At 41.6% G+C, this 26,654-nt stretch overlaps 1 protein-coding gene across 1 annotated transcript; it reads right to left on the bottom strand.

Moving 5' to 3' along the window:
* Positions 1 to 1,289: 1,289 nt before the first annotated feature.
* Positions 1,290 to 26,300, bottom strand: LOC133343477 (leucine-rich repeat transmembrane neuronal protein 3-like). The gene is made up of 3 exons (XM_061553125.1): positions 25,607 to 26,300; positions 23,086 to 24,707; positions 1,290 to 3,630 (listed from the first exon to the last, which is right to left on the bottom strand). Exons 1-3 carry the CDS (start codon positions 25,608 to 25,610, stop codon positions 3,271 to 3,273), a joined length of 1,986 nt encoding a protein of 661 aa, XP_061409109.1. The 5' UTR covers positions 25,611 to 26,300; the 3' UTR covers positions 1,290 to 3,270.
* Positions 26,301 to 26,654: the final 354 nt, after the last annotated feature.

Below are 26,654 nucleotides of genomic sequence, written 5' to 3'. Positions count from 1 at the left end.
TGTACACATATTACAAATACTCCCTTGCTGACCCGCACTGCTATTGTGTGAGTGGTTAGGCACACCGCTGTTGAGGTACATAGCTGCTGGGTTTGATTCCCAAGTAGAGAATGAGTTTTTATTTATTTTCTTCAACAGTAAAAACAGCATATGATTTAATTTTACAATGAAGCATATAAAATATATAGATATTAAGGTAAATATGTAATAATTACAAAATAGGTTATTTTCTCTGCTGTTAATTAAAATACTATATTAAATAGACGACCCCCACTTGAGAATTGAGTCCAGCCCTTTGTAAACAAGAGGAGGGGTCTATCCTCCAACAAAATACGGCAGCACTCGTTGTCAGGAGCTAATTTGACCTCATCAAATGACCCTATAAGTTGATCGGCGTAATTAGTATATGGACACATACTCATTGGATCACATTCTGATGATTTAGGCATGGTAGGTCTCATCAGGGAATCCAATTCATTAATTTTATCAACAAATGTGTTTAATCCAATTCCATTTCGAACCAAGAATGCATTTTCTTGGTTCTTTCGGTAAAGTCACGTAGAAGGGAAATAATAAAATAAAACATAATAAAATAATTCTCACGACGTTTCGGCCACAACGCAAGCAGCGTCATTCAGACGCTGTCTCCCTGAAAAACCTGGTCTTCCCAAATTCTAAATGTATAAATTTCGACCGACCTGTTCTTTACCTGAGGACGGCTGCTTGCGTTGTGGCCGAAACGTCGTGAGAATTATTTTATTATGTTTTATTTTTATTATTTTATTATTCCCCTTCTACGTGACTTTACCGAAATAACCAAGAAGATGAATCCCTGCAGTCACGAAAGCTTTAAATCGAAACAAAAATGCATTTCTATTCGTTTCATAAGTTCCGTATATGTAAAGGGAAAGGTGTAGCATTTGTGATTGCTCGCTCATGCCACTGCTGAGGGAGGGGGACCTCCACAAGAGGGAGCTCTAGAGAGCCTCGTGAGGATATGTTGGCCTGCTCCTCCATGCTGACCAGATGTCTTGGAAGAACACGTGTATAGATTCACATAACATGTTTCATTCGTTTTCCATTGCTGTGTAGCATTATGGGTAATGAATGAATACATGAATTAATTATAAAACACCCATTCATATCTATAAATGAGACCCAATATATGTTTTTGAATATTCCATCAGCCTCTGGGTTTCCCAGAGCAGTATTATCTAGCAGCATATACATGTTGATACCGATCCAGAGATTGCTTGTTTAAATACTGCTGGATATAATGAGTCTGGAAAGCCCACAGGCTGATGGGAAAAAAAGTTCATCTTGATGTGGAGGCATAGAATGGAAGTCAACATTTATTTTTCTTTTCCTGAATTAGAAAGGGAATAAAGACAGGAATATAGAGCATATTTTTTTTTATTGGCTATACTAGGTGATCCACAATGCAATTTTAGCAAGAATTGTAAATGGAATACAAACATTTTGTATGTGGTTTACGGGTGGATGAATAAAACCAACAAGCGAAAGCAACGGATATAATATACGGTAAGGATTGTTGGCGCAGTGCTGCTGGAGTTTGTGTTAAAGTATTTAAGCTAACTTTAACAACTGTTTTTTAGAGGCCATGATTACCGACGTCTTTGAGAAATTACATGGCGCATAGAGGGGGATTAATCTATTACACCTGTCCTTGTAGAACTCACACCACTGACAAAGACGTGGGCTTCAAGATTATACAATTTTCATTGGCTGCTTTGAATCACTTAACTGCTTCACGAATTAAAGTTTTGTAGTCAACTTTTGAACAAAAAAATATAGCCCTAAGGTCAATAGGAAGGGAAAAGCTAAGTTTTCAAATACGATTGAAATAATTAGGTTGCTGAGCTGTCCCCTTTATTAATATATATTAAAAAATGTCATCAATGTAGTGAATAAATCAAGATACAGTACTTTGTAATGCTCTCAGTGCGTCACATGGTGTACATCAAAAAAATGTTGTACATTAAACAATATAGAACATGGTGTCAAAGAGGAAATCTGGCTCCATGTGGTTTGGAATACTAATTTCACGTCCAGCCATTTTACAACCAGACCTGGGCTATTTAAATGCAAATGAGTGTATAAACAACAGCATATGTAAACATTGCAAAGGATTATGAACAAAAGTGCGAGAAGAGGACAATGCAAAAATATTTAGATACAATTTCTGACAATGTGTTCAGCAAAATACAGGAGTGACATCTGTTTAATATTGAACTTCATGTTTGTGTAATTGTTATCCAAGCCAGTGCCATTAAAGTTAAGGTCGGCCTATATTGTTCACAATGAGGCCTCATTAAAATTATCATTCTATAAGCGCTTTAAAAACACAAGGCCCTCTTTCTGTACACTGAGCTCCAGAACAATTATAATTGTCTCGGCAGATGAGTAATCTTTGCACCTTCTTGAATTTATATATTGCAGGCAAGGTTAAATCCTTTGAACCTGTAGAATTACCCTCTTTATATTGTACTCCATAAAATTCCAAAAGTCTGAAAAATCACACACGCATGCAAGTTGACAAGCATAATCAAATCTTATGGATTTTATATCCCAGTCGGATTCCACCTTATAAATGCCATCTTTTTTTTTGCTTCAGTGGATGCCTGTAGACCCTTGAGACTATGAGGTGGAGGGGTTCGTATCTTCCTCCATTGCAATATGCCTTATAAAGAGATCTTGACCTGCATTTTCAATTTCCTACCAACAGTACAAGTGGCATATACTCCAACATTCATCACACCATACATTTCAGCATTTCCTGAACGTCAATTTAGCCTTCATCATAAAATTGTGTACCACACGAGAAATTCACAACTCACCGACCCTTGACAAACATCATGAGTTAAAGGAACATCCTGTACACAGTGTGTGATTGTATATATATGTATGCTTCTCTCCAAAAGGAAGTGTATCCTTTTACGGTACATAGTTTTTTGTCTCTTGCTTTTTGTTCCTTAAAAATTTCTCCTGCAGTCTATCGTACAATGCCTGCTGGGAGGAGTTGACAAACTGAGGTACATTTAACTCACATGTCTGCATTTTCATATTTCCCATACTGGAGATCTGATACTGAGGACATTTCTTCACAAAATCCACAACATCCCATCGGTTTTTAGTCGTCACATTGCTGTCTTCTCATTAAGTGCGCCGTTTTCTTCCCGCCAGCGTGACAATGACAGTTTTTACTAGAGCATCGTGTTGCTTCTGTTCTCCGCCACAGCATGTCCCTTCCTACCTGTAGGGCAGCATCTCGGGGCTGTAGTGCTGCGGAACTAGCGGAGGCATGACAGTAGCGATCCCCACGTGTTGATGAGGGAACCCGTGCTGCTGAGATGTAGAAGTTCCAAAGTCCAGGCCCTCTTGTCGCTGTGAGCCACCATGCACCTGAGGGTTCTGGGAGTGATGCTGGCCTTGCAAGTGCTTGGGTTGTGGTGGCAGCGGCAGAGGAGGCGGTGGGAGAGAAGGCTGCATCCGCTCCTGCAGCTCAAACTGCTGGTGCACGTCGCAGAACCGCACCGCCCTTTGCCGTGCCGGCACGGGTGGTGGCTCGGTGTAGCCGAACACGGTCGGAGGGTTTGGCGCCAATGGCAACTGAAATGACAGAAGTCGTGCCCTCACTTTATCGTCGCCCATATCTCACAGTGGACGACAAATTATATAACAAATGCGATGTGCCCGCTATGTTACAATTGTCTTGTGTCGCATCTTAAACCACTTATCAGTGCGTGTTAGGAAGACTCTAGGCTGATTAATGATCTGTGGCTATCACTTCTCTTGCCCTCGTGTGTTAAGGGAAATTAATAGGAACCATTGTTTCAGGACGAAATATCATTGAGAGATTTATTTTCTTGAAATGTAATTTGCACTTTGAGACATGCAGAACAAAAAAAATGTTAACGAGGCAATTTGAATGTGTTAAGAATGTGACATATTTTACATATTCAATCAATGGAATTAAAATTGCATGTGTTTCTGCTTTGCACAGCAAGTAAATTGTACATCTATTAAGTGTAGTGTATAGTGTAATTTTTGTAATCATTTTTTATTGTCTTTAAAGAAGGAGGGGAAAACAACAGATAAGGTATAACAAGCTTGGCACAACGCACTCTGAAAATTCGGGAACGAATGAGGGGCGTCCGGGCTCGCTGCCCCAACGTGGTGGGAGTAACAATCGTGAGCAGCGTGTATAAGGCGGAGGGGAAGGGAATGGGAGAAAGGGGAGGGGGTAGAAATAACGTAACTAAACGAAACCCAAAATAAAATTACATAAACGCGATGTCCAAGTTTGTCAGTCTTGTTATCTCACAGGAGCAACGGTTACCATGTGTGAAGGAGGGTGGTGTAGTATCTAGAGCCCACCCCCCTCTCCCTATTCCCTGGCCCCCAGTTTATTGGCTATTCGTGTTGGACTCGGCAAAAGCGGACAAGAACGGGGACCATATGCCCTCGTATTACCTCTCCTTCCCTTTAAACTTATGGCTCAGATGTTCCACCCCTGCCAGGTAGAAAAGAGTTCTATGCTACAGTCCCCAAGGGGGAGGTTCATGGGTTTTCCAGTTGGCCAGGATGGTTTTCCTTGCCACAATATAGAAGATTATAGAGCAGAGTGTGCTGCTGCATTTTGGTTCTTAGCACCTACAGAGTTGAGCCCACCAAAGGGCTCAACCCTGTGCCGCAGATACGGTTAAAGTAGTCTGTAACTTCATGGGGGAAAAAACCCCTAAGATATCAGGGTATATCCAGAAGGCATGGAGATATGTCTCCACCGTGCCCTGTGGACATCAAGGGCAGTTTGGGGAGGATTCGGTGAATTTGGCAGTCCTGTTGTTAGTCACGTAGGTGCCATGCATGCATTTAAACTGGGTGAGTTTCAGCGACAGTAACCTGGGGCCTGTAGCTGGGGCCCACCATATCTGGTTTCACTTCCGAAAAGGAATGTCTTGTCCCATAAGCCTTTCCCAACGCTTTCCAGTTTTGGGTCTTACCCGTCCCCCTGTCCATCGACCAAGTGGTACACCTCTGCCAGTTTGTATTTTTTATTTCCTTATCTGGAGCTTTGTTTACGGCATCCCTGATTTGAAGGGTATCTAAAAAAGTGTAACCGTGGGATATCGTATTGCACCTGAAATTATTAGAATGACGTCACCCCCCCTTCTTCCTTGGTTAGGTCACCCGCCCTTTCCAGGCAAGTCGCTTTCCAACTGGGCCAGCTAATCCCCGAACCTCCCATCTGCAATAAAGGGTTACCCCACAGCGGGAATCGCCTATGTATAGGGTGAGAAAAAATATTTGTTTATCCTTTTTCATATCCCCAAGGTGCGAGTGACCATCCATGAGGGCTTCATGCCTCAGGGCCCACCTTTAGTGTGTGAGAGGATGATCCCAGCAAGGGGTGTGAAGTGTATTTTAAATTTTCAGATCTTGTCGTAAAATAATCATGAGTACTTCGAATAATTCAGGAAATAATTAAGCAACCAGGAAAATTGTATAAATTATACGTTTGAAATACAGATCACGAATAAGCAAAACAATTAGATTGCATTTAATTTATGCATTATTTATGTAATGGGTTCAACTGAGTCGCAGACGTAGACTTTGGAGGCAACACATTTATTCAGTTCCAACACACGGGGTAACTTCCCCTTAACAGAATAACAACTGAAGGTGGTGACCACCCGGCTAACTACACTAGTTACTACGTACAGTGAGGGAAAAAAGTATTTGATCCCCTGCTAATTTTGTACGTTTGCCCACTGACAAAGAAATGATCAGTCTATATTTTTAATGGTAGGTTTATTTGAACAGTGACAGACAGAATAACAACAACAAAAATCCAGAAAAACGCATGTAAAAATGTTATAAGTTGATTGGCATTTTAATGAGGGAAATAAGTATTTGACCCCCTCTCAATCAGAAAGATTTGTGGCTCCCAGGTGTCTTTTATACAGGTAACGAGCTGGGATTAGGAGCATACTCTTAAAGGGAGTGCTCCTAATCTCAGCTTGTTACCTGTATAAAAGACACCTGTTCACAGAAGCAATCAATCAATCAATCAGATTCCAAACTCTCCACCATGGCCAAGACCAAAGAGCTCTCCAAGGATGTCAGGGACAAGATTGTAGACCTACACAAGGCTGAAATGGGCTACAAGACCATCGCCAAGCAGCTTGGTGAGAAGGTGACAACAGTTGGTGCGATTATTCGCAAATGGAAGAAACACAAAAGAACTGTCAATCTCCCTCAGCCTGGGGCTCCATGCAAGATATCACCTCGTGGAGTTGCAATGATCATGAGAACGGTGAGGAATCAGCCCAGAACTACACGGGAGGATCTTGTCAATGATCTCAAGGCAGCTGGGACCATAGTCACCAAGAAAACAGTTGGTAACACACTACGCCGTGAAGGACTGAAATCCTGCAGCGCCCGCAAGGTCCCCCTGCTCAATAAAGCACATATACATGCCCGTCTGAAGTTTGCCAATGAACATCTGAATGATTCAGAGGACAACTGGGTGAAAGTGTTGTGGTCAGATGAGACCAAAATGGAGCTCTTTGGCATCAACTCAACTCGCCGTGTTTGGAGGAGGAGGAATGCTGCCTATGACCCGAAGAACACCATCCCCACCGTAAAACATGGAGGTGGAAACATTATGCTTTGAGGGTGTTTTTCTGCTAAGGGGACAAGACAACTTCACCGCATCAAATGGACGATGGACGGGGCCATGTACCGTCAAATCTTGGGTGAGAACCTCCTTCCCTCAGCCAGGGAATTGAAAATGGGTCGTGGATGGGTATTCCAGCATGACATGACCCAAAACACATGGCCAAGGCAACAAAGGAGTGGCTCAAGAAGAAGCACATTAAGGTCCTGGAGTGGCCTAGCCAGTCTCCAGACCTTAATCCCATAGAAAATCTGTGGAGGGAGCTGAAGGTTCGAGTTGCCAAACGTCAGCCTCGAAACCTTAATGACTTGGAGAAGATCTGCAAAGAGGAGTGGGACAAAATCCCTCCTGAGATGTGTGCAAACCTGGTGGCCAACTACAAGAAACGTCTCACCTCTGTGATTGCCAACAAGGGTTTTGCCACCAAGTACTAAGTCATGTTTTGCAGAGGGGTCAAATACTTATTTCCCTCATCAAAATACAAATCAATTTATAACACTTTTGACATGCGTTTTTCTGGATTTTGTTGTTGTTATTCTGTCTCTCACTGTTCAAATAAACCTACCATTAAAATTATAGACTGATCATTTATTTGTCAGTGGGCAAACGTACAACATCAGCAGGGGATCAAATACTTTTTTCCCTCACTGTAACTGCTACTACGGACCAGGACCAACGACTTCGGCTCGGGTCCACGTGTTTGAGACTCATTGAACGGAGATCGTAGATGAAGGGTTTCTTCCAGGATGAACAACAACCCTGGTCCCTCTCGGGACCCGGCTTATATTATCTGTTACATGGCTGGCTCCGCCCTTGGCCACGTTCACCTTCGAGAATCCTCGGGAAGGATCTGGGTCCCAATCACGTGTCCCCCCTAGCCCCCTCTTGAAGCCCCTTTGTCAACTTAACTGGTCATGTGTCCTCCCGGGTCAACCAGAGTGCCATGGCCTCACACAACCCTATCCTTCGGTCGGCACCCACACACCCTGTCCTGTAGGGTCGGCACTGCACTAAAAGCGTGGTGCCATCCAGCGCTATTATTCAGCGCACACCGTGCCCCGCTAGGGACAGTACTACACCAAAACGATATCCCGCGATGTCGCTACACCGCACGCCATACTCCTCTAGAGCCTGTACTGCACCCACAGTATGGTGACATCCTGCGATGTCACTACATATATGATACATGAAGTAATTACAAATTGCATTTGACAGGGAAATACAGACTTGGCCAATCCATGAAACTGTGGGCGACTAGAATTTGGGAAAAATACCATCGCATTCCATACAATAGTTGCACATGATCGATAATTGTTACCTCGAGGCTAGCTGATGGATAATAAACGTTGCGAAGTGACATAATTTTATGCCATCTATATGTCGGTCTGTGCTAAGTGCACACCTAATAGAGGCACACATCACCTTAAGGACATCACAATGAAAATCCCCCGTAGGGTCAAAATGACCGGCTGATCCGTTGACACTGCAAAATGTCCGTGGTTACAATGGGGTGAACATATTTTGATTTTGCGTGGCTTAAAAACACTGTACAACCGTGCTCTAGATGAAGTGATCTCTATACAGAAACGACATGTGTACTTATTATGCGACCTTAAACAAAACAACTTGCACTTCAGCATCAATGAAATAAATTTAAACTAGGATTTGTTTTCCCCCTCCTCCCCATCTTTTTTGATCTCACTGCATGGAGCAGTTGCCACCGTTACGCACGAATGTAAAAGCAAATAAAGGGACATGCCCTACATCTTTCATGTTGGAAGATGTGAGCCAGAGGAACTTGTCACCGCTTATTTAAATTATTTGTAAGTTTTTTGTTGTTGCTGTTGTAGTATTAATGTTATCCAGAAAATGAGGCGTCTTTATCTGCTATATAAATAACTGCTGCCATGTAGATGATGAGCATGTAGGGCTAGGAATACATATTTTCCAAAGTGGTATACTCATTTGAGCTCTTTGCTAAATTAAATTGAACCCGTTTATCAAAATTCCAGCATGCTGGCGCGATAAATTGTCCTCAACAAGAAAAAAAAACATCAGCGTATTTTCATTTTGGGTACGAATCAATTATGTTTATTGTTGAAGTTAGGTGATAAAAATGAAATATTGTAGGAGGTATATTTGGAGTTACATTTTTTACACTTTAAAATCCTTTTACACTGACATAACTTCAAAGACCACAGTTTTTAATATCAATTTTGAGTAATGCATTTGCCAAGTCATCTAGATGTCTTTTCTACCCGACAGACCTACACAGCAGGGGTCGAGCGATGGCACAGTGGTCTGCGCACTGCACTATGAACCCTGCTAACCTGTAGTTTGAGTCACGGTTAACGTCAGTGGCAAATTATAATAACTAGGCCTGGACCACCACCCCCCTCCCCCCAACTTTCACCAACATTCACTGATTCGCATGATGAAAATAAACATGGCGTATGATTAAATTGGTCAAACGAACCCCAGAATCGAACACTGCGTGGAGAGGCGTTCATCCAGAAGTGCATTGATTCGGAGCTGTAAATTATTATGATTACTGCCATACAGTAAATGCTTCGTTTTAATTAGTCATGCTCTGTTTGTTGTTTGTGTGTCTTTTAATATGTTCATTATAATGCAACACACTTTGATATGTCGTACTTTGTCCATGTCGGCGATGTACGGTGCGAAATAAGTTCAACAAACATACATACAAACAAACAGTTACGTGATCCAGTTACAATTATACAAATTTGTAATTAAGTTTTCACAATATTCAGCCCGTGTAGGTTGTATAAATTGCGAACGTTTGCTGAAAATTTAGAGAGCGTTCATTATTAATGTTCATTAGCAGAGGCAGAGAGTCGCGTAACATCGAGGGGTTTTTGTGGATGCTAGGATTCACTGCAGGTTAGGCCAAATTAGATCATGTGCAATCTATGGAAAATGTCAAGAGAGCATTAGAATAACCATTCTCACTATAACAGGTGGCTCAGAAGCTATTACATCTGTGCTATTCAGTGGAAGCTGGGCATAAACGCACCCCCTTTAGGAGTAAGACCATATGTGCTTATATCTGAAGTGTGCTTGTGTTAGAAGGTGACCTCTGCCTTCCCCCCAACTATGTAATGTCAGGATGTGTTGCTCATATCAGAACCGTGCTTATTTAAGGCACTCTTATATCCAGCTTCCACTGTATAGAAAATCATTCACCCTGCCATCCACCTCTGCCATCCACCTCTGCCACCACACAAATGTATTGCAACTAGTCACAATAAACACGTAGCCCGAAATAAAATCACTTGTTCGGCCTAAAATGACTTGGATGTTTATTAGTTCAACGAAACGTTGTCTTTTGACCTTTTACGTTTCGTTTCATCCCTCTTTGGATAATTCATATGCATTCGGTTTCTAGATGGTAGGGAGTGTTGCAAAGCTGTCATGCTTTTAGTTCTCCATTAGTTGCTTGGCATTTTTCAGAGCAAGTATCATGGGTGTGTGATCTTACAAATTGTAAGGTGTGTTTCATTTCCATCAGTACGGAAGAATATAAAGTTGGGGTGTATTCAATCATGATTTATTATAATGACTTCAGATCATATGTACCAGATTGAACATAGGCAAGTACATATTATACTGATGACAGTTGTTATACATCTAAAATAATTTCAAACATTTATTCCGGGGTTAAATTATCCATAGGCGCTGCTTTAAGTGTGCATGCGAGTGGTTAAAGTTGAAATAAAATTTGCAGGTAATATTGCATAACTGCAGTGTGATGCAGTTCTATTTTAGGATTTGATTATGACGGGTAATAATACATATTCCAAATAATATTTAAATATGGAATATCATACGATACATATTTGATCATTCTTTGTCAATATTTGAAACATTTTTTATGTACGTTAACTTTGTGAAATTAACATGTGGAGGCTTTACATTGTCACGGTTTATTGTGCTGACTTATACGTGGTTCATTAAGGGAACTGGGATTTGGGTATGCTTATCCAACACTGCACAGTATACCCTTGATAGGGATGTGATTGATGGTGATCAGTGTGTGCTTTGCATTAAATTTGTAACAGCAGTTTGGGGTGGCAGCTGGTTTGTGGGTTGATATGGACTTAGTGTATCTCTCGAGTTTACATTTGAGAGATACAAATATGCACATTATATATATTTTCTCGAACACAAAAGGCCCATCGTGTAATATTGTTAACACTATCTTTTCCAAAAAGACATCACTATGCAAATATTTCTGTGTAATCATGTACTGTATATTTCATATTGATGACCTCTGCGATTTAACAGAGTTAAATATCATATTCACCCATTATTACCAACCGCAGTACAGCTTTGCTATGACCAGTTTGGGAAATTATATTATCTACAAAGGGGTAGAAAGAATATTAAACAGCTATTACTCTCTCCATATGGCTGAGGACAGGAGCTTCCTGGTAACATTTTATTGTAATTAGGAGTCGAGTATTGTTTGATAAATATACTTTTTTTTTAAATCCCATCAAAAAAGACTTTCAAAACTTAAATGTTCTTTGGAGTCTCTGAAAGAATGTATTTTTTCTTACAAAAATTGAAATCTTTGAGAAGATAACTGTCTAATATGGTAAATACAGGGGTCGCTGGTACAATCTCCTGGTCAAGCAGTTGAAACAATTGACATATTTTTCTAAATACCCCCGCCTTTGCCCATGGTGGCAAGATGGGGTGCCACGATGGTTTAGACGCCTGTATATATTTGTTAGTTTTCATGGTCTATCCGTGGTTGCGTGGATTTTTCTCCAGGTCCTCCGATTTCCCCCCTCAATTGAGAAACATGCGCTTAGAGTATTTGGCTGTTATAAAGTTACATATGAGAAACCACTTCGTTGAGCTATCATTTGTGGCCAGATCGCTTCTGAAAAAGAGCTCTATAGCTCAGTGGGCCTTACCTTGTAAAATAAAAAATTGTTTAAAATAGTTTAATAGTTTTTCAATGGGTTCTCCACAGCCAGTCGATCGGCAGGTTGCGTGTGGTGGGTGAAGTGTGTGTAATCCCACCTCTTCAGCATGGACGAGGAGGCCAGTTTGTCACCTTGAGGGGCTCTATAGAATTATTTATAGTGGAGCTCCTCCTGCCAGTAAAGGCGTGAGGAATAAATTGCAGATCTGCACCTTGCATTTTGGTCATTGAAGGAATGATGAGTTCTCTGGTAATTTCCATCTTCATGCTGTGTGCAATGCGGTCGCTTCTTTGTATAAATTACTTAATATAAATTGCTAATTTAATTAGTTTTACGATTTAGATCTGCCTACTTCAGCAGTTATTTCTTGCTGTGGTTGTTCCCACCTGATGACGGACACTTGTGTTGTGTTCGAAACGTCGTGATTTAATTAAATTTATATTATTTTCGTTATACCTACGTGACTTTCCAGAAATAACCAAAGAGTTTAGTTTTACGATGACTTCACTTAGTGCCTAAATGTTTTCTGTCTTTAAGAGTGCTGGTGGGTAAGGCCCTTGAAACAGTGAACTATTTACAGCTTGTTCAAGAATTGCTGTCCTTAGATAATGGAACTGTCGTGGCTTCTGCTGGGTTTTAACTGTGCCACTTGCTGAACAGTGTTGGCATGCCACACATGCTCGCTTGAAAGTAAGACGCTGCTTGGCAACAACACATGAAGTGTTGGCATGCCTTGCTTTAATGCTCCCACCCACCTTCCATGCTGCTCCTCCTCCTCACTTCCCCATGTCCCTACACCCATTATAGCCAGCACCATTTCATTTGTGTCTGTCAGCTTTACTGCTCCCATGGTCATAATCGCCACCTGCCTTGCGACCAAAATCTTTAGTTTAATTACCAGCCAGGCCCCAATTCCCTAGCAGTGATGGGAAACATTGCATATGAGATGTGGCATTTGAGGCCTTCAAATGGGCAATCGAGGACCCCATCCTATGCTGATAAAGAGGTGAAGTTCAGTTATGGCTAATAAACGTATGTGGTCTATTGGATTAATTTTAAAATGTTACTGCATTATGACAAAAATATTTTCTTTGCTTTAAAAAAGTTGAGTCTCATAGATTTTTAATGCATCACTTTTTAAGCACACATCGTTGGTACAGAGAATAAACTCTTTTTAAAATAAATAACTGATAAACGTTGTGTATTATTTTTGCATAAAAAAGTTACTATCATTTTCCAAAGTATATGCTCTGTATATTCTATAGCAAAGGCGTTTCATATCATGTATCAACATTATGTTGTTTTCAATGGCATTAATCAAATAATATATTGCAACATTTTTAGATTAGCAAGTATAATATATGCATTTAATAATCACTTCAATAAAATTATTGAATTGCAATTATGTTAGTACTACCAAGATAATTCACTTGTGAGTGATTCTCTTAAATATTTGTAATGAAATACAATGGATTGCCCTTAAGTAGTTAACTAAGTAAATAACGCTAAAAGATTTGCATTAAATGGCAGAAAATATTAACAGTATATGTTTAGTTAATGCGTAAATAACATTGTCACTAATGGCTCCCATTTTAATACATAAAAACAAATCCTCACAATTTTTACAAAAATGACCCGATTTATATAAAAAGTATAGTAACCCACATAAAATATATAATATAGAAAACTTAACCAAAACGAATTCATTATGGTATGTTTATTTTCCTAGTTTGAGCAGTCTGATGACTTTCCAACTGCCAGCAACTGTTGGAAGGACAACAAGTGATATGCAAGAGTAGTTTTGACATTTTATATTTTGTGTCTAAAGTTTTCAATCCAGACTCAGTCTGTCAGCAAGCTCTTCCTCAGGGCCAAGAGGGAGAAGGGGGTCAATATTGAAGTACGCTTAATGTCATGTTCCTATATTTTTCAGCAGACAGGACTGACTTGCAGACGACTTCAGTTTCATTTATTTAGTATAGCCCTGTGAGCCATTTGGCTCTTGAATCGGGTGTAACCGCAACAAACAAAAAACTAAAACATGAACATTGTACAATGTTTTCCTTGAGTGTCTGTGTGGAGAATTCTTCCGGAAAGGCATGTTTAGAAGACATTTAGAAATATATATTTGGGACCGCATTGACTGTTTACTGAGAGCCCTAACACATTCCTGCGGAAAGGAGCTGGTAGGAATGTTGGATTGCTCGGTCAATGGCCAGGGTCAACGGCGGCGTGGTGTATTCCGCAAATATTCCCGACTGTGAGGGCGGGCAAAAGCCGGCGTGAGTAGGTTAAACGTTGAGTTTTATGAGGGTACCACGGGGTGACCAGCCCCTCCCCACCCAGCCCCACCCCTCCCACCCCCACCAAGCCCCACCCTCCCCACCCAGCCCCTCCTCACCCTCCGAAGAAGATTAGGACAATACTATGGGAGGTCATTGCCAGTAACAGCCGATGAAGTTTTCACAGCTTTTTTTCCTGGTGCATATTTGTATTTGTGTACCACTGCTTCTCGTCTCTTAATTGTATTTAAAACAATATTTGGTCATACTGCCATTTCCAGTGGTGTACAGGCACAAATAACAAAACACTTAATGCAAAAATGGGACCTTTTTTGCAGTATCAAAGTATGAAAAAAGTAAGAATAGGGTTTACTCTTGCTGGTAATAAAACAGGTGTTAAGATGTCCCAAAACTAAATAGAAACATTTTGGAAGGCATCAAGTCTGCATTAACCACACGTACTTGCGGTGAACATGCAAACAAACATGCTGTGATAATATTTGCATTGTCTTTGAAACTGATTGGCCTACACCAGAGACAGCCTTCTTTAGGGCCGAGTCTCACCAGTGTCAGACCAGAGAACTCCAAAAGACGAACAGTACAAAGACAATGCACTATCAGAGTATTTATAGCTCGGGGTGAGCAGCTATAAAATGGGACCTTTTTTTCAGTATCAAAGTATGAGAAAATAACAATAGGTTTTACCCTTTCTGACAATAAAACATGTGTTAAGATGTTTCAACACCAAAATGCCTTTGTACTGTCTGCCTTTTGGCGTTCTCTGGTCTGACACCGGTGAGACTAGGCCATAAAGAAAGCTGTCAATGGTGTAGGCCAATCAGTTTCAAATACAATGCTCATATATTATCAGAACATGTTTGTTTGCATGTTGCCCGCAAGTACGTGTGGTTAATGCAGACTTGATTCCTTGCAAAATATATCTATTTGGTTTTGGAACATCTGTTTTATTGCCAGAAAGAGTAAAACCTAATCTTATTTTTTTCACAATGAATGCATTCGTCAATGCCTTAAAATAAAACATTTAATAGGCAACATTTTGAGCAATATACTATGCACAAAGGGCATTGCCTACAATGCTGGCTATTATGCATTTTTCATTTTAAGGCCAAAGTATGATTGCACATGTGTGGGATTTTTCCTCAATTGTATTGTTCGTTTTTAAAGTGGTTTGAAACACAGTTTAGTTTCCACTCAGGATAAAATGGTATCGACTTTAAATCAGATATGGATATTGTTGACGACAGTATCCAGTGCGCTACGTATTCATGTCAGCAATAAAGTAAATTATTAACATAAAGCGTAATCCATATGGAGCCTAACTTGCAAGTGTTTATATGCACATATCAACCAGGTCGATTGTGAACCTCGTGTGAAACTAGGTCACGAGTAGGTTGGATGGAATAGGATAAACATTAATATTTCTTATACAATATTCACAAAATATATTTAGCGTCAGTAGCATTCGGTTAGTGATCTGTGTGTGCATTGTGTTCCTGTTAAATTTCCCTGGTCTTTATTTGCAAATAGAATTGTAAAGCATTGAATTAAATTATGACAACACATTCCTTGCATTTTGCATTTGATCACAGAAATGCACATTTGCATGGCCGTTTCACAAATCGCAGCATAAATGTCAAACGGTTCATAGTGCTCGCTGCGTGCAAGGATTTATGCTCGGCAGTGTGTTTTGCCGTTTCCCGTTAACCTTTAAAATCATTAATGCAAAGCAAAGAAACCCCAAGCATTAGTGTATGCCCTACATTCAATATGTTCGTTTATGGCAGATAATTGAACTGCTCATTATTTGGAATGGGTTCAGAGGAGCCACCCTTGATCGGCTTTTCACACGGAATCTTTAAAACATGACACAATGTGGTAAGATTTCCATGAAATTGTGGAGAGGGTCAATATTTCCAATGACTTTGAAGATTGCCATGGTCATTGATCTCACTCTATGTTTACAACGAGCCATAGCGAACGTGAACATGCTCAGATATCAACAGCCACCGAATTGATTAAATGGAAGAATTTAGTGGAACATTAATGTGTGTTTGCAAATTTACAGGGTTCTACGGGAAGGCTGCATAAGGAAATGAGCCCCGATGATTTACCCTCGAGGAGATGAAACTGTGAGCAGAGGAGATATAATAGTCAAGCGTTGGTGACCGTTGGGAGGCAATGCATAATAATGCCCGTTATTTTCCCAGGAAAGCCTCACTAAACCTCTTGTGTTGTTTTTTCAAATGGATGCTGGGCCAATTCTACGTGTAAGCATTTTCCGTGTTTATGAGGGTTTGGCACATTGTAGAAGTGAAAATGTGTCATGAGTATCGATTGATTTACATATGCAATGTGTGTATTTATGTATGTTGAACCTTGTCAGTTAAAAGTACGTGCCACTTATTCGTCCGTGTGAAAGCTCATTTAAAAATACGCCTGAGGAACTGGGGTACCTCCATGGGAAAAAAAAACACACGAGGGGAAAGGACATTTTTTTAACGGTAATTGTAACCTGTGTATACTGTTACACATATTACTATCACGCTTATTAGAAATATGTATATAATAACGGAATACAACCCATGAATTGCAGTCTCCTGTAGCTGCATATGTATACTCCTGTGATGAAATCTATGGCCAAGTCACCCGGAATGTGCCGGATATCATCAGATGTGGTTCTTGGATGGCAAACCACAAGCACAACAGGTTTCTATAGGCCCCTACGTGGCTGGCAGCAGAGGGCAGAGCAGCAACATCCATTGTATTATTTTTTCGATTTAAAGCTTTCGTAACTGCAGGGATTCATCTTCTTGGTTCTTTCGGTAAAGTCACGTAGAAGGGAAGTAATAAAATAATAAAAAATAAAACATAATAAAATAATTCTCACGACGTTTCGGCCACAACGCAAGCAGCCGTCCTCAGGTGAAGAAACAGAGCTGTCGGGGAGACAGCATTCAGACGCTGTCTTCAGACGCTGCTTGCGTTGTGGCCGAAACGTCGTGAGAATTATTTTATTATGTTTTATTTTTATTATTTTATTACTTCCCTTCTACGTGACTTTACCGAAAGAACCAAGAAGATGAACATCCATTGTACTTTACTTCTACGCTCGCACATCTGTGCTCCCTCGCATTCACGCACCCGCTCGGATCGGCATGGCGCAGTGGTGTCAAGCAACCACTGTGACCTGTATTGCGTGATGAGGCCCTCCTCCAGAATCGGATTGGCAAAGTGCTGCAAGTGTGCTAATGCCAGCAAATAGGCACCTCTAGAGGGTATTTTGAGATTAATTCACACTGCTGGCTGGACAGAGGCAGGAGATTGAATGAAAACATACTTGCCCGATTATTTCAACTGCCCCCCTGCCAGGCAATGTCTGTCTGGGTCGCAGGTCCAATGAGCTAACCAGCATACCACGTCAGCATCAAATTCTGGACTATGTATATGTACTTTTGTAATACGCTTCTGGTGGTGCAGTGTTTCTATATATAGCTTTATAAAAAAAAAAGCAATTGCGCCATGTGAGTAATGAGTTGCGATTAGTCATTGTGTGAAGATGCTACCGGCATTTGGTGATGTCACACATCACTCTGCATGTACTTAATAGGCTCTCTCACCTAAGTGTATGCACGATAAGAATACAGTAGCCCTAACTCCACGGCCACTGCGGCGCTGCAGTCGCATTATTGATAGCTGATGTCACATTCAACCCCTCTGGCAATGCATGTGCCTGCCTGATTTACTCATTGTGTGCTGGTATACATATTGATGAAGAACCTGACCTTTTTTAAAATATAAACAGTAATGGGGAGTGGGGGGGGGGTGTACATGCTTATATCGAGGACAAGGACAAAATCTATACTCAAGGCACCTGAGTTTACTTCTTATTATTGACACGTCAAGAAAATTTATAGATGCATTATATAAAAATCTGGTATTTGAGAAATGACAGCTGGCTCCCCGGTTTGTTAGATTTAAAGTTGACCGTTGGCACACATATCACGTGGGGGATATGTGGTATTCATCAGATTTGTGAAAAGGCATTATCTTCCATATGCCATTTGCATTTATTCATCCAAAGCGAGACAAGGAAGGCCTTATGCTAGAATGGTAATCACATTCCAGACGTTTTGGTAAACACATTCCTGCGGAGGGAGCTGGTAGTAACGTTGGGTTGCTCGGTCAATGGCCAGGGTCAACGGCGACGTGGTGTATTCCGCAAATATGGCCGACTGTGAGGGCGGGCACAAGCCGGCGTGAGTAGGTTAAACGTTGAGTTTTATAAGGGCACCACGGGGGTGACCAGCCCCTCCCCACCCAGCCCTACCCCCCACCCAGCCCCACCCTTCCCACCCAGCCCCTCCCCACCCTCTCCACCCAGCCCCACCCCTCCCATTTTTGGATGCACGACGGACGGACACAATAATCCCCTGTGGGCTGGTGTAACCAGGAGGTTCCTACCAGTATTATTATAGTGTTGTTCACTGCGGTGAGATAAGAACAACGTATTCCATATTCTGTAGTATAAGAGATGTAAACATGTTTATAATGGATGCAAAATATACTTTACAGCCACGCGACTATAACGTTTGACCATTTGAGCTCACTTTTTTGTAACTCTAATTTCTATAATCATAGGGGTTCTTCCTCTGTAACTAAAAGCTTGATGTACATACATATAAAAAGATGCAGGGTCACTGCACCGTCATCTACAATACACCTGTTTTGAGAGCAAATGGCCAGCCAACCCACCCATCACCTAACACGATAAAAATTTCATGCTAAGCGAGCGTGACATATCTGGGGTGGGTGGGTAGGTGGGGGGGATCTTGCCTTTTCTCTCTCTTTTGGGAGGGAATATCTACAGGAGAGCTTCGTTGTAAGTCTTATTCTTAAATGTGTGGAACATGTCTCTTTTGGGTGTAGAGTAGTCCACGAAGTGAGCGCCGCTTCATCCTTTTTGTTTGTTGGCAGCTTTTTTCTTGCTCGCTGTGCCTTGGCTGATTCAAGAGATGTGGGAGGAATTTTGTTAAAACATTTTTAGAATCTCTAAGTAGAAGCCTATCGTTTCCTTTTCATCACTCTGAGCCACAAATACGCATTGTGGGCCTACTTTAATACACGGCACTAATGATGGGTGCTCATGAATGTGGAATGAAACATTTTCGAAATGATGACACGCAACACTGTTCTTGGAAACGTTTAATGTTTTACAAAGTTTTATGGCTGCTACATAATCATACTCACGAAGGCCAAGAGCAAAATAATGAGTTTTCCACACAAATATGGCTTGTCAAGGCTACCCTTTACCAGAAAGAGATGGATGCTTCCTCTTTTCTTGAAGCTCATGGTACAAGCATATTATTGTGGTGTATTTTGATGGTTTTTAATTTGGGGAGAATGATATAAGGTGCAATACAAGTTGCAGTAAATATGGTGTGGGCCAATAGCTGTTTGAGTGCTATATGTGCAGTTTTTAAGGAAGATGCGTACACATTACTGCATTAATAACATATGTACCCCATATTGCAGTAAACATTTTTGGAATTACAAGAGGAAATTTGTTCTTCCTTGAAGTAAGTAATTGAAATGTTTGACCTAAATATTAAGGGCTCAAGATGTGGCACAAAATGATTTCTAACAGAACATTTATTGGATTATCAGAAATAATGTAATGAAGCTTGTTGAGAAATTCAAGTGGTTATGCCAACCTGAAGTAGAAGATATTTGAAGGAATGCTTTCGGCCTGAAATATTAGCACGTATAATCCTCATCCATCATCGAGAAACTAGCAAAGGGTAATTTTCTCTTATCCCACTAATGCTAAATGCATGGTACAGTAGTTTTCATTCACCGTACATACAGTGGAACCCACTTAATTTCATGCTCTTGGATCTCAAAAATGCATGACGAAAATGGGACCTGACATTAAATGGAGTCAACGCAGTGTGGTTAGGTACCAGCGTGTGGTTCTTTATTTGCGAAGTTAAATTGGGGGAGATGTTAATCTGGAGTGATATTTATTGGTGTTTCTTATTCCATTAATACTTCCCAGTGTTTGTCTGGCATAAACATACTTTGATGCCAATCAAAGATAGACATTCGCAGAAAAATCTGGCCTGGTGACTCAATGGTAGAGTGAGGCAGCTCGCAAAGGGAAAGTTGCCAGTTCAATTCCTAGTTGGGGGTTGACGAAGCACATCATGTCTCTGGAGTACATAAAATAAGTACAACTTTGTGGGGAAATCAACTGTGGTTCTCACCCCCTGCTATAGTAATGTGGTAATTTCGACCACTGGCTGTGAACAGGTGAGCGCTGCCGTGATGTTCATTTGAGCAGGAAATCACAGTGACTTCTTGAGCATGTTCAGGTGAATGGCTTTTTACTCAGTTGTGCAAACATGCTTTGCATAATAAAGCAAAACATGGATCATAGCTGCTGCTGCTGCATAATCTGTGTTTCGTTTTGTATATGTATGCATATAAGACAAACCCAACATGAATAATACACAAAGTCCGACATCCATGCAGATTTGCATTCAGGCAGCACTGCGTTTGAGCCATCTCCTTCTACAATATGCATGCAAATACTAACATCCAGACGCGAAGGCAATGCTAAAGTGTGGCTATGTTGATTTATGTAATGTAGGTGAACGATACATAGTCAGGCTCAAGGCATATCTATCCTTTGACAAGATACCTTATGTTGTGCAGAAGATGTTCAATTGCAAAAGGAACAACTTCTATATAAAAAGGAAACAGCAATATGACGGACATTTTCATCACAATAAATGGTCTGAAGTCAGAGCAGGCTAGCGAGGCTTGGTTGGAGTAGGTTTCATGAAAGCTGAACAAAACTGGGTACTGAGAAAAAGACAGCCAACTTGTCAGTGTTTACAAGGTGATATTTATAGTGGAGAACCAATGTGTTATATACATATATTTCTGGACACAATGAAAACACATCTCATTCATGAGAATATTTAAAGAACGTAAGTCCTTATATTTTTGCTCTCTCTTGTACATGTACAGTAAGACTTGTGAATCCACTGTTGGATGAAGGCCTCTCCATTGCTTACAGCCACCGAGCCAGTAGTGGAAATTCCACACTTCTATTGTGTGGACGAATCTGTCTCCAGGACAACCACAGTGACTTGCCAGCAAAATGATACCTATTTTTATCGACCTTTGAGGGATGATGCGCTTAGTCAATCCACATCCAGGATTTGAGCTGGCAACGTTCCGATTACAAGCCACTAACTCTACCACTGGCCCTAAAAATTGCTTGCTCATGGCATTGCTGATTGGAAGGGCCTCCCCTCGAGGTAGCTCTAAGGGAGCGCCTCTATTTGGCCTACTCTTCCACACTGGTTCGACGTCTTGGAAAAGGTGGGTGTAGCCACACTTTACCCCACCACACACGACCTGTCGATTGACTAACATGTGGTATGAAACAACAAGTAAATTATGTTAAGTCATCACGAGAGATCAATGCTATGGAAAAAAATACGTGTACTTTTTTAAGGGAATGCTTTCTTTCAAGATTTATATATATACTGCAATATGCACAAGTCAAAGGTAGTTTTTTTTTATTCTTCTGTGGGAAGCGAGCGTGTCCGAAACACCATTTTGTGTGTTACACGCGTGCATGAAGTGTGTGGTGTGTTAAGGGAAATGGGGTGAATTAATTACTAAGCATTGCATTTTTGGCACGTATCTGGATTATTACATCTCTCTTGGCCCACGCATAATCAATCATAGGAATGCGAAGGCTACTCCTTTGCATTTTAAGCACACTGCCCACCATGTTGCACATTATTTAATTATGCAGGTTTACTTTAAGGTGGGGCACAATGAAAAGTGTGGAGTTAATTAACAACCGGACAAATATATTTATGTGAAAGATGAACCCATGGGTTGTCATTTTAAACAAATTCTCCAAGTCCACCAAATTTAAAAAGTATGTACGTTATACTCACAACCCCCAGGAGATCACTGAGCTCTCGTTTGTCACGTGTATCATTTAAAACATTGATGTGCATACCTAAATGATTACAGCCTTAACGAGTAACTTTTAATACATTCCTGCTATTGGGGGGAAAACGTGAGTCAATATGTAAAATAGATTAAATATTAGCAAATGAAATGGAGTAAGCTTATTAATATTCACGGGTAATTTAATAATAGGCCTAGGGCTAAGTGGGATGTGTGGTAATACTGTATCAATATACCAGTATTGATCTGGACCACAATGCCAAATATGGTTTAGAGGAAATTAATGTTCACAAATGCATACTGAATTATCAGAGTATGAACCTTTTGCATGATTGTCTTTAGTAGCTTTAGGACACAGAAACTATCAATACCAGAATGTCCGGAGACATAGTTACAGCTGTTGGGGCACCTTGTAAACCACTGAAGTAAAGTTAGAATAAATTATTAAACAAAATGCAAAGCTTTGTCTCCCCCTTTGTTTCAACATTCCAGTCAATGTGTTCCATCCAACAGTATTTTTTTTACACAAAATGTGGATGCATAGGTTTCCAAATTTTTGCAGCGGATAATATAATGGGCACATTGCAATTTCAAAAGTCACGATTTCATTTAATTTTCAGAACGTTTCCATTGTGCTTTCTTATAAATATCCATTCTATCTAAATGCTTTATAAATTCAGTTTGCCAAAAAAATGGCAGTTGTAATGAACGTAGTAGTGTTTGCCAAGAATTAAAACGAACTGTTTGAAAGTTATAATAATAATGAAATAGTAATTCAAGCATTGCTGCCATAAAAAAAAAATGTGCATGGCATATTAACCAAGCTGTTATCACCAAAATATAGGATACAGATACAAATATTTCACCCACAAAAATGTATGTTGAGTGCAAACTTGTTATTGCATGGACATTCATGTTATGTTATGATTTGTAAAAAATAGTGGTGTAATGTTACTCTCATCTGGAATGCACGCATCGCCTTCCGTAATGCTTACAATGCGTGACAAAAAGGAAAGAACCCCCGACGGGAAAAAAAGACCAAACACGGTGCTATGAAATAAAAAAATATAAAGGGCCACAAAGAGAACAGTTATGGAAAAGGCATAAGTGAGCTGCAAGGCAATCATACCTGACAATCCCTGTTGCCCATGGACTGCATCATGAATGCTGCGTTGCCATTTCCCAGCAAGTCCCCAGCCTCGGAGTTGGATGGCTTGTAATCAACGTAGTACTCCTGCGCCAGGATGGCTCCATCGTGTTGCCGGGTAGCCTTCCCCTCTATCTTCCTGGCAGGTCGCCTACCCCGCCGCGCTTGCAATGTCTGATGCTGCTGATGCTGCTCGCGTTGCTCCTGCCCTGCCAGTGAACCTTGTGGCTGCAGTTGCTCCCCGAGGCTGGCCGGGTAGCGCTTCCACGTCACATACACCACCAGCAGCATCACCAGCACTGACAGCACCAATGCGACGCTGCCGGCCAGAATTTTGTAAAGTGATGTGTGCTCAGAATCTGAGCCCGTTTCCCAGCTTTGAGATGGAAGTGGGGATGCAGAGGTTGGTATGGGAGTGGAGATAGTCGTCTTGGTGTTGCCTGGTTCATTGGTTGCTGCCCGGTTTGTTTGAGGAGGAAGGGTTATTGTGGTTGAGACTTTGGGTATCTCAGCCGATGAAACTGTTGATGTCCTACATATGCCATCCTTAAAGGCCACATCAATTATACTTTGCCCCAGAAAATTTTGAGGGCTGCCACACCGCATAACTCCTTCCTGAGTTCCCTGGAAGGAATTCAACCAATTTGCAATGGAACAAATATTTTGATTGCATTGCCAAGAGTTCCCAGCCAGATTAAGTGAGCTCAGGCCTGTCCAGGCAGACATGGTTTCTGAGCTGACAGCAGCCAGCCTATTTGAGTCTAAACGAAGGTTATGCAGTTTTGACAGTCCCTGGAAAAAACCTGGCCCAATCAATTGTATCTCATTGCCCGAGAGATCCAGGGTTTGGAGTGAGCTCCAGGTCCATGCCATTCCCTGCATTAGCACGCTAATGCGATTCCATTGCAGATATAGCGTCCTGAGGCTTATTAAGCGTGGGAAGTGGGCCAGGTTAAGCTTTGCAAACTGGTTGTGCTCCAAATGAAGCTCCGTGAGCCTTCCTAGTCCCGTGAAAGCATTGCGTGCTAACACCCTCAGCCGGTTGTACCCCAGGTCTAGCAGCTCTATCGAGCGACAATCTTGGAATATTCGCACGGGCACAGTGCGCAGTTGGTTGGATCGCATGTGGAGATACTGGAGCTTGCGCAGCCCTCGGAACTGGCCGGCCTCCAACATTTGCAACTGATTGAAGGAGATGTCCAAGCTGCGCATGTTGACAAGTGGGTGAAAGGTGGCATTGGGGAGGCGGATTAGTTTGTTCGAACTCAGGGTGAGCTCTTTGAGACGGCGAGCCCCGATGAAAGCTCCTTCGGCCACCAGCTGGATGTGATTGTGGTCGAGGTAAAGCCACGTTAGTTGTTTCAGCCCGGAGAAGTGATTCTCCGGCAGACTCTTAAGGCTGTTGTAGCGGAGAGATAGTCCGAGGGAGCCGGTCGTGATGTTCATTGGGATCTCTCTCAGAGCCATGGACTCGCAGTACACAAACTTTCCCTCGCAGCGGCAAATCCTGGGACAAGCGCATTCGCCGCTGTGCAGCGCAATTAGCAGGAGAGACCGGGCCAACACTGCAAAGGGTCCGATCCACAGCCTGAACACGCGCAGTCCTAGAATTACAAAGATAACGAATTCTTAGATATGTCGAGTGGCTTGTTAGTTCGAACCACAGCACTACGTTAAAGAAATGTATCCGATGTCCAGGTCGTATCCTTTACACGGTCAAGCAATGAAATAAGGACAAAGAGCGAACTTGGAAATGTACTAGTTTTTCGTTATTGTTGTTATGCTGTAAGATGCTATTTTAGAACTGTGGCTATGCACAGAAAGCTACTCAAATATATAAGTAGACAAGTCACGAGTATAGTGAGAAGTGAAGAAAACATACAGATAGCAACATGAGGGTTGGGACATTTTAATTGAATGTGTACGGTCCGCAAAGAATAAGCACTTGTACGCACCATTTAATTACCATTCATAACAATGTTTGCATATTAAGCATATACCTTAGAGAAAGCGGTTGCAACCTTAATGTTCGTCAAATCAAGAACACACTGTGTATATAACTACTGCCACAATAATGTCTGGTGGACACCGCGTTGTGTTATTTAATGTTACACATTAAATACAAATTACTCATACTAATTTATAAGAATTCTCATTTAGCAGAGACCTACTTAAAACACCCGAGTCTGACAATGTACTTCCGTTCTTGTCAACATTTATAAATGTTTGATATTATTTAAGGCACGCAATTTTGTTCCATGTAGGTCAATTGTAGAAGTACATTCCCCCCCTCCTCCTCCACTATATGTACATCTTGGAGCATTGACGGCAGAGATAGTGAGTCTAGATTTTTGCTTGGCGTGCGATAATATATTAACAGTTTTAAGCATGACATGCATGTAAATGCGAAATGCTGAAAAGGCCAAGAGACCGATGGGAGGGGGTGGGGGTGAAATCCTCTTTAAAAACAACTGAATGCCGTAATTGTTAAACGAGAACTTACCCATTTCTTCCTTCTTGTGACGCCCGATTATAGCCCGAAAGACATTTCTCCGGAGCCGTACTGCAGCAATCGTCCTCTGCGCATTACAATGCAACGAGTCGTCTTGCAGGTGACATTTGTTTTCCTTTTCGTAAACTTTTATCGGCTAAGCCTCAAAGAGCAGCGGTGGAACGGTTTCGTGAATTCCCATGCACAGAGAGCGCGGACTACATCCATTAAAACGTCTTATAAAACACATCTAGTTAAACTTGATATTAACTACTATTCCATGCACGTTTTGCCTTATTTTGCATCGCCTTTTCAGCGACGCATCCCACTGCTCCGACAAAGGAGCAAACATTTCTTGATTACACCAGAAAATGCATTTGATTTAAAATCAAAGACAGCGAGCGATACAGAGGAAAAACATCTCTTCCGCACGTTTTGCTGTCCCACATCAAAACACCGAGCAGGCCCAAAGTCCCCCACCCCACCCCCCCGCGTTAAACGTCCTTTTGCAGTAGCCGTGTGTATCAGCTGCAGCTTGACGCTGTGGAGTAGAGAGAGCTTCCTTTCAAAGAGAGCCCGGCACTGGAGACCAAAATGCGTGCGAGCATATGCGTCTGCGTGAGTGTTTGGGACACGCCTGCCTGCCTGCCTGCTCGCTCGCTGGGTTTGACCAATACAACGACTCCGAAAGCCCTCTGAGCTGCAAAGCTTCAAAACGCCGCCTCTTACACGGCAGCCAGCCGGAGGCAGTGTTGTGCAGGGCGTGCGCGCACCACACCGTCGACGTTGGGCCCTGCGAAGAAAGCGCTCCCTTGTTCTCATTTGGTGCGTGGGTGGGGGTGGGGGACCTTGCGCAGTGGCTGACCTCCAGCTAGAAACAGGGCCATGCTTTCTGTCGTGAAGAATATTTTTTTTATCTCCCCCCACCCCCACTCCACCCCATATTTTATATTCTTCGATTAAAGTTTAGCGTATGTGTGTGTGCGCCTGTACTTGATTTGCATATTCTTTGGGTCTTTCGGTAAAGTCACGTAGATAGGTAAAATATATATAACAAAAA

The sequence above is a fragment of the Lethenteron reissneri genome, chromosome 17 (genome assembly GCF_015708825.2).
Source record: "Lethenteron reissneri isolate LAM-NWPU_2019-01 chromosome 17, ASM1570882v1, whole genome shotgun sequence".
NCBI lineage: Eukaryota > Metazoa > Chordata > Hyperoartia > Petromyzontiformes > Petromyzontidae > Lethenteron > Lethenteron reissneri.
The sequence above is the reverse complement of the archived record's forward strand: the minus strand, read 5'-3'. Positions and strand labels throughout refer to the sequence as shown.